This window comes from Stigmatopora nigra, chromosome 4 (assembly GCF_051989575.1).
Source record: "Stigmatopora nigra isolate UIUO_SnigA chromosome 4, RoL_Snig_1.1, whole genome shotgun sequence".
NCBI lineage: Eukaryota > Metazoa > Chordata > Actinopteri > Syngnathiformes > Syngnathidae > Stigmatopora > Stigmatopora nigra.
This window is the reverse complement of record NC_135511.1, coordinates 3,991,600-4,000,624: the sequence shown is the minus strand read 5'-3', so window position 1 is coordinate 4,000,624 and position 9,025 is coordinate 3,991,600. Positions and strand designations below refer to the sequence as shown.

General features: G+C 39.4%; 2 protein-coding genes across 2 annotated transcripts in view; both read right to left on the bottom strand.

Annotated features, from left to right (window-relative positions):
• Positions 1-2,163: 2,163 nt before the first annotated feature.
• Positions 2,164-5,402, bottom strand: LOC144195033 (uncharacterized). The gene is made up of 3 exons (XM_077714365.1): positions 5,221-5,402; positions 4,771-5,061; positions 2,164-3,023 (listed from the first exon to the last, which is right to left on the bottom strand). Exons 1-3 carry the CDS (start codon positions 5,300-5,302, stop codon positions 2,596-2,598), a joined length of 801 nt encoding a protein of 266 aa, XP_077570491.1. The 5' UTR covers positions 5,303-5,402; the 3' UTR covers positions 2,164-2,595.
• Positions 5,403-5,557: 155 nt separating this feature from the next.
• ppef2a (protein phosphatase with EF-hand domain 2a) overlaps positions 5,558-9,025 on the bottom strand; it is a 20,265-nt gene continuing 16,797 nt past the window's right edge. Inside the window, exons 14-17 of the mRNA XM_077714363.1 lie at positions 8,324-8,430; positions 8,092-8,258; positions 7,154-7,241; positions 5,558-6,923 (exon numbers count right to left, since the gene is read on the bottom strand). Of these exons, the coding sequence (XP_077570489.1) occupies positions 6,670-6,923; positions 7,154-7,241; positions 8,092-8,258; positions 8,324-8,430 (616 nt within the window). The 3' untranslated portion in view covers positions 5,558-6,669. The remainder of the gene's footprint in view (positions 6,924-7,153; positions 7,242-8,091; positions 8,259-8,323; positions 8,431-9,025) is intronic.

The following is a 9,025-nucleotide window of genomic DNA, read 5'->3' as shown; positions in this document are numbered from 1 at the left end:
CAAAGACACCCCTGACCGCCGCCGGCTTATTCTCCGTCGTGCCACCTACCGATACCGCCTAACGTGTTTTTCCGCCGCCGTATTATCTGCTGTGCCTTCTCAAAATCAAGGCTGACAAAGGAAGACTTGTGCGTGGAAATCTCAGTATTATTACCGTGATGTAAGATAAAAGCAATACGGAGTTGTGTGTATCAATGAATGGTTTTTATAACAGGGCCATGTATTTATGTTCGTTCTTTTTTTGTGTTAACTGTATAGTTTGTTGATTTCACTTTCCAAAAGCACGTAGCTCCAATGGACAGGCTGATTATCTTGACGTGACCAATGAGATGAATGATGCCCCCCTCCCCCTTTTTTTGTTGTGGTCGTGCCATAAACCTACTTGAGGTCCTGACACCTTTCAGTTTGCACCCTAACTTTTGGTTGCTTTTGGGTTCCCAAATGACAATCTGCCCTTTTTGACAGGAGGGGTGCAACAAAAAAAAATACAGTACTACTCATTTTTAGTTTTGATAATTTCCACTGCACACAACTTTCTTACAGTGCTTTTGTAAACATTTCTAGTGTATTTGCAAAAAAATAAAGCTTGTTGTCAAGTGCAATGATGAAGCCTTTATTTTCACAATTTGTCTTTTGGAGGAAATTAAAGATAGACATCGATTGTGGGGATCCTTTACTTTGCTTTTCATGTTTTAATTGATGACAATGATGGCAATTTACGATGGGAAGACTGCATTTGGCAGCACTAAACATACATTCCATTTGCACAGGGAGGGTCTAATGAACATATGTTCTTTGACTTTGATTTGAAACCAAAACACCCCCCCCCCCCTCCCCCCAACACACTATGTGGCCTACGCGCTAACCACTCATCTACCGGGCTGCCCAGAAAATGAATTAATGTATTTCTTATTCTCTTAGTTAAAAAGTAATGAATAAAATAACTAAACATGCAAAAAAAAGTCATCAGTAGTAACAAAACAATATCTTCATTGTAAACATTAGAGAATTTATGATCAATTCACAAAAAGAAATCAAGACAGAAATTGTGTTGCATTGTATGTGTTTTACTGCGGCAATCGGATTTTTTTTATTTTTTGACGAGACCTCACATAGCATAAGCTAATAACTTTAGAATAGATAACCACTGTCCCTGAAAGGGTTCAATGCAGAAATGAGTGAAGTGGCTCAGTGGCTCACCAGCTTCAACTTTGACCCACTGGTGTGTTTTCGGAGCCTCCTGTTGTTGTGTCATCTTTTTCTTGTTTTCTGTTCTTGTTTTCTTTGAATGTGGGAAAGGGTTTCCTCTTTTCAAACTGCAAGTCAGTGACCTTGAAAAAAATGCCATGGTCAGCTCCGTAAATTCTGTTGGTCCACTCAGATATATTTAACAAATTAACAAAGAGCCTCATCAAAACGAGCCGACCAAACTTTATATTTTATATCTTAGTGTGTTTTCTCAACCTGGGGTGAGACAGTTTGGGTGGGTTTCCCCAAGTATCAATGCAAATTTATCTGTTTAGTTTAAGGACAGCCCAGTGGGGTTAAGTGGTTAGTGTGTCGGCCTCACATTGGGAGTTCTGGGTTCAGATCCATGTCGGTCCACCTGTGTGGAATTTGCATATTCTCCCTGGACCTGTGTGGGTTTTCTCTGGGTATTACGGTTTACTCCCACATTCCAAAGACATGCATGGTAGGCTGATTGGACACTCTAAATTGCCCCTAGGTATGAGTGTGAATGATGGTTTGTCTCCTAGTGCCCTGCGATTGGCTTGCCAACAATTCAGGCTGTCCCCCGCCTCCGGCCCGGAGTCTGCTGGGTTAGGGTCCAGCACCCCCCACGACCATTGCGAGGATAAAGCGGTTTAGAAAATGAGATGAGATATTTATTTTTAAACAGTAGAGGAAATGATTGATTTCAACACATTTTACTTTGAAAATGTTACTTTTCAAAATATTTTTTCAGTCATCTATTTTTTAACATATATATATATATATATATATATATATATATATATATATATATATATATATATATATATATATATATATATATATATATATATATATATATATATATATATATATATATATATATATATATATATATATATATATATATATATATATATATATATATAAAATGCATTGGAGAATAGATTTGTACCTGCATACATGAAATGGTAGAAATTGAAAAGAAAAATATCGCAGAAAAAATCTTAAAATACAAATTATTAAGAAGTTTGCATAAACACAATACGAGGGTTCAAAAGAAACTAAATTGAGATAAGATGGTCATTCTTGCACAAGAGAAAAAATAAGTCTTGCTTCTTATCATAATGATCGGATACTTACAAAAATAAATGAGATATTCAGGGATCTTATTTCAGTTTTTCTCCTTCTCCGGATCACACAATCCATTATATTTTGTCTCCATTACAAAATTGCCCTCTTCCAGCTTAATCATTTAAATCTCAGTTTGAACTGTTTTTCATACTCTTTATTTTCATAAGATGGCTGTCTGTGGAGAGCTTGGTAAACCCTGATGAAATACATTTCGAGTCATTGATGTTTGAACAGAATGAATGAAACGAGTCACAAGCTCTGTAAAACTTGGGTAGGCCGGCCAACATTTCTTTTGGACTTCAGCATGACTTTGACGAAGAGCACGCCGAAGAACAAAAGCATCAGAATGACGACAACTACCCGAATGGCATTGATGACCCACATGTTGCCAGATTCGCTGGCGTTCTTACTCAAGAAGACAAATGTCCTTTGAATCTGGACTATCACATCATTATTTAACTTATATTGGCACGTGTAAGTCCTCTCAGGTGCGGCAGGAAGTACTGTTAATTTGGACGTGCAGTTGTCTTGCAGGACTGCTTCTTTTGTAAGGTCCTGGCCTTCCTCTTCCAGCCAGGCAAATTTCCCAGTTTCCGAAACACACTGGGCAGGACAACGGTAGGCCAAGGAGCACCTGAGGTCCACCTCACCATTCGAGTCCAGAGGCAATAAAGTCACTGCAGGGAAGAAGCCAACAGGTCAGACCTCAGAAAAGTTGGAAGGACTGGCAATAAATTATCATGTTTCAGTGCCATTAACAGCAAAATAATGTTCGGTTCGTATTCTTGAGGAATTTTGTGTTGATTTAGTCTTGGCTCTTTCCCTCTGTCACTTGTCTCAGTCTATCTGCTGTCACATGTGTCACCCACCTGTTCTCCAAGTCTGTATTACAAGTATTTTTTGTTTGTTTATTTCTTGATTGCATCCTTGTCAATTTCATTTCAGTGTTAGGTGTGTGCCAAGCCTTTCCCTGGTAGCTTTGATTCTCTTCTCATTTTGGTTACCTTTGAAATTTCTTAACCTAAGACATCTGTTTACCTTTGACATTTGTTTAACTTTGAAATGTGTTTACCAATGAAATTTGTTTACCTTTGACATTTGTTTACATTTGACATTTGTTTACATTTGACATTTGTTTACATTTGACATTTGTTTACATTTGACATTTGTTTACATTTGACATTTGTTTACATTTGACATTTGTTTACATTTGACATTTGTTTACCTTTGAAATGCATTTACCTTTGACATTGGTTTACCTTAGAAATGTGTTTACTTTTGACATTTGTTTATCTTTGAAATGTGTTTACCTTTGAAATTTGCTTACCATTGAAATGTGTTTGATATTTTTTTACCTTTGACATTTTTTTACCTTTGACATTTATTTACCTATAAACATTGTTTACATTTGTCTAGCTTTGAAATTGGTTTAGCTTTGAAATTGGTTTACCTTTGAAATTGGTTTACCTTTGAAATTTGTTTACCTTTGAAATTTGTTTACCTTTGAAATTTGTTTACCTTTGAAATTTGTTTACCTTTGAAATTTGTTTACCTTTGAAATTTGTTTACCTTTGAAATTTGTTTACCTTTGAAATTTGTTTACCTTTGAAATTTGTTTACCTTTGAAATGTTTTTACCTTTGAAATTTGTTTACCTTTGAAATTTGTTTACCTTTGAAATTTGTTTACCTTTGAAATTTGTTTACCTTTGAAATTTGTTTACCTTTGAAATTTGTTTACCTTTAAAATGTTTTTACCTTTGAAATTTGTTTACCTTTGAAATTTGTTTACCTTTGAAATGTGTTTACCTTTGAAATTTGTTTTCCTTTGAAAATTGTTTACCTTTGAAATTTAATTCTTTTGCCATCTTGTGTTGATTTAGTCTTAAAATTGTCTTAAAATCGTTTAATTTTACAATTTCTTGTATAAGCTGCCGCTTGATTTACAGTTTTCACCTCCATATTCATGGTTTTAATAGGAAGTACAAATGTGTTACTTTGAAGGGAAAATCTTGAGAAAAATCATTGCACGTGGTATTCCTGAGATACTGTATGAATCAAAAGCACATTATTATGGTCAATTATCATTAGGAAATTAGTAATTCAGCCATTTTTTTTCTTACTGCAAAACAGAAAATAACCAACAAATAGCAAATGTTAATTTGCCACCATCTGCTGGTGAAAATGAGTATCCAACGCCGTAAGACATGTGCGCATACAAGACGTACCCTTGATTCAGTCCTTTTTTTGTTGCAAATACGGCTTATATGCGCGAAAATACGGCAATCTTGTCTAAAAACTCTTTGGTAGAACAGACTTAGACGGTCCTACACGTTTTACTGGGACAAAGAGAGGTCAGTCCATATCATTGGCAACTTAACGGGTCACGGCTAGCCTAAGAAACAACGTTTTATCAGAGCACTCACGTGTCAACACTGACAAATAAACAATCTCCCTCTGTTGACGCGGATCGCACGAGAAGTAACCGACGTCTTCGGCCGTCACCCTCTTGATGAGCAGCGTGCAGTCATTCTTCAGGCTTAAGCGATGACTTCTTTTAGAGCTGGCCTGAACTTGGCCATGTTTCACTTCGTATACATACGTGTTAAAGTCCCACGTGTATACCCAGTCTGGATCATGGCAGGATTGGAGCCTACAGGGTAGAGAGACCAAGTCGCCTTTCTTGGCATAGATGAAAATGACATCCCCGAGAATGACTGCAAGACACCAGTGAGAAATGACACTCACCCAAATGTAGCTTCACCCAGGATGACTCTGAGCTACATTACATTGCATGTTAGTGTACATTGGAGATTTCCCCAAGCAAAATATTCTAAGCAGTTTTAGTACCAAAGCCATCTAAAAAAGAAGATTACCTTGATGTTGAAGCAGAAAAATTAGAATGAGTCCCTGGGCGGTCATCTTGAGTAAGTGAGTCCGGCTTTTGATTTTCATCATTTCCTGCTTAAAGTATAAATCACTGGAAACAAAGCCGCACCTCTGTGCATGTACTCAGCCAGTTGAATTTGATCACAACACTAAGTTCTGAATTCAGGAACTGAAAGAGAACTTAAGGACAATCTTTACTTTTGAAATGATTTCCATCAAAGGCTTGTTTACTTTCAATAAATCATTTAGATATGACATCTGCGCGTTAACAATCATATGCCCATTGTATTATTTCGGTATAATTATCCGTTCATGTTTTATGGCTGCGATCATCAACCAATGGTGGAATTTTATTTAAATCCCAGTTACAACTTTTGTTAATATTTTTCAAAAGATGGCTGCCATTCAAGCTTGATGAACACAGAAAGAGAAATAGCAATGCAGGCCTGATGAAATGAAAGTCAGCTCCAGTTTACAAAACAAGTCAAGAGATGCACATTTGCTTTCTGCCAACTCAGGTCTTCACAAGCATAATGCACATTTTTCCGACTTTGACCACACCCTAAAATATGACAACCATCATTTATAAGCCACCTGATGGGTGGTTGTTCTGCCTAACTCCAGTGCAGGTACTATGGTTTCAATTCCCACTCTGCGATTGGCTGGCAACCAATTCGGGGTGTCCTCCGCCTGCTGCCTGTCGTAGGCTGTAATAGCCTCCAGCACCCCACTTGTGAGGATAAGCAGTATGGAAAATGAATGAGTTTCAATGAATTTTTTCCAATAGTGCAGTGATTCTTCCCCCTGACTTTGGTGTGGGCACTCTGGGTTTGATCCCCACTAGGTGGCAGATTGTGAGCGTGAGTGGTTGCCTACCACTAACTTGCGACCAGTCTATGGTGTAGTCGCCCATCCACCCGAAGTCAGCTAGGACAGGCTCCAGCAGCCCCCTCAAACTTTAAAAAGATGTGCGGTACAGAACGTGAATAAATGTGTCCATTGGCCAATAAAATAGGTTTTAGGACCCAAAAATCATTTCAACATATTTTGTCCCTTCAGCTTATGGAGAGGCACTGTTTAAGTGACTAGCTCAGGGGTGGGCAAACTATTCTACAAAGGGCCGAAGTGGGTGCAGCTTTTCATTCCAACCCATCAAGAGGACACCTTTTCACCACCAATCTGGTTGTCTTACAACAAGTGCAATCAGTGAATTGCAGTCAGGTGCTTCTTGTTTTCTGCAGAAATGTTATTGGTCAAAGTGTCTGTGCTGGAATGGTTTCAACAAAAACCTGCACCCACAGTGAACAGGTTTGCCCACCCCTGGAGTAGCTCCATTTAGTTTTTTTTTTTTTTTTTTGTAGGCAGTTGTCATAATTTGCTGCGGACCCACTCCCCCAAACCCACTATCCCTCCCAAAGGTGGATGAAGTGAGATGTTCAAACGTGTTGGTCTTCCTCGTAGATGGCGAGGTCAGGCGCAGTGGCCATGAACATGCTGCGCCCCCTCTCCAGCCGACTCTTTTTGTCCGTTAGGCGGAAGGCTTCCATGAACTCGTCAATGTCAATGGCGCCGTCGCGATTGCTGTCGATGGTCTCTGCCAGCTCTGAGATGGCCTCGTCCGTGATCTCCATCTTCAAGTACGCGCTCAGCAGCTTCCACGTCTGGCGGAAGTCAGACGGCGAGATGAAGCCTGAAAGAAAAAACAAACAAACACTTTGTATTGCTTTGGACGTACTGGATGCAAAACGCAGTAGATCAGTGGGTTAATCGCCCTCTTAAATGGGAGGATTCCAGAGGACGTCACAAGCGGATTAGCGCAAGGCACGTTGGCCCATGCACTCAAATATCCTGGGACACGCTACGCGATGATGTCACCACGCAGAAGTAAATGAGGAAGGAGGATGTAAATTGCAGACAGACCTGAGTTATCTGTGTCCACGATGCGGAAGATGGTCTCCAAAGTGGACCGATGGCGGTACAAAGTCTCCAGCAGACACTGGTCAATATGCTTCAAGAAGAAGGAGAAGAGAGAGAGACTGTATTTACATTCAATCCATGTGTCATAGGATATCACTTTAGCATTATTTAGAGACAATGTATTTGTATTTGGTGATGTATTTGGTGGTATGTTGTGATACTTTGTGTGCAATTGGATTATTGATACGGTTTGTTTTAAAAAGGTGCCACAGTTTTAAAAAAAAAAGGAACCAGCTGGTTACCAGCAAAATTTGGGTTCACTTTATTTGTTAAGCAGGCGTTTCCCATTGACATGAATTGAAAACAAATTAATTCATTCCAACCCTCTGGAAAAAAAACACCAAAAACAGGATATTGGATTGGAAAAAAAGGTTTTATTTCTTGTAACGCCTCCGTGTGTGTCATTTTTCTCAGCGCCTCGTCGAAATACGTCTAATTTTACATCTATTAAACACATTTTATTACTATTAAACCACTCGTTATTTATTACTTTGTCAATATATGGCGAATTAGAAGAAATAAAACCTTTTTTTCCAGTCTAATATCCTGTTTTTGGCCTTTTTTCAGAGGGTTGGAATGAATTAATTTGTTTTCAATTCATTTCAATGGGAAACGTCCGCTTGCGTTACGATATGCTTGTCATACGATCACAGTCTCGGAACGGATTGCGATCGTAAATCGAGGTACCACTGTAAATGCAAATTAATGTCACATTGAAACAAAACTAAATCCATGTACATGCAAAAATATTGTTAATATTGAAAAAAATAAATGCTGATATATGTGCCATTGACCGTAATGGACGAGCAATAATATGGAGTGGATTCTTTATCACCGTCAATGCCAGCCAATGGCTTAAGAAAGACAAAAATGGCGCATACGTCAGCGTCGGCGCCTTTGATGGCGAGCTCGTTGAACCACAGTTGGTAGTCGATGAGGGTGTCGTTGCCCTTGCTGCCCACCAGCTGCGACCGCATCATCCTCCATGGCAGATTGAGTCGCATAACACTCTCCACCGACGACGCCCAGTCCTTCACCGACACTTTACCTGACCAACACCCACCTTGTCATCCCACTGACACCACCAGGAAAGCCGAGCCCCGTTTTTCTCACCCGTGTTGTCGGGGTCACAGCTCTTAAAGGCACAAAGGAGGTCTGACTTATGTGAAAACAGCTGCTCCCGAAGAACTTTGAGGGCCGAACGCTCCGTCTGCCCAGCGCTGCGACAAAAGATAGAGACATCTTAAGGTTTATAGATGCAGGAGAAACTATGAAAAATATACAAACAAAAAAAAAAGGTGGATCATTATTGTGATATTCTGGACTTTGGAAATGAATGATGTAGTTTTTCACTTTGGTAGAAATTGATTCTAACAGGGCATCCTGGTGGGTTGAATGGTCGGTGCGTCTGCCTCACAGCTCTGGGGTCCTGGGTTCAAATCCAAGTCGGTCTACCTGTGTGGAGTTTGCATGTTCTCCCCGGGCCCGCTTGGGTTTTCTCCGGGTACTGCAGTTTCATCCCACATTCCCAAAACATGTATGGTAGGCTGAGTGGACACTCTAAGTTGCCCCTTGGTATGAGTGTGAGAGTGAATGGTTGTCTGTGTCCTAGTGCCCACCAATTTAGGTTGTGCCTCTGCCCGGATGTCAGCTGGGATAGGCTTCAGCATCCCCCGCGAACCTTTTAATGAAGGATTCCTATAATATGATTAATTAAAGACTGTAATTAGTCATTAATTTTGATAAATCTGAATTTTAATTTTGTCCACAATAACCTTTTTGCTGATCGCATATAGAATTTAATTTAGGTCACTG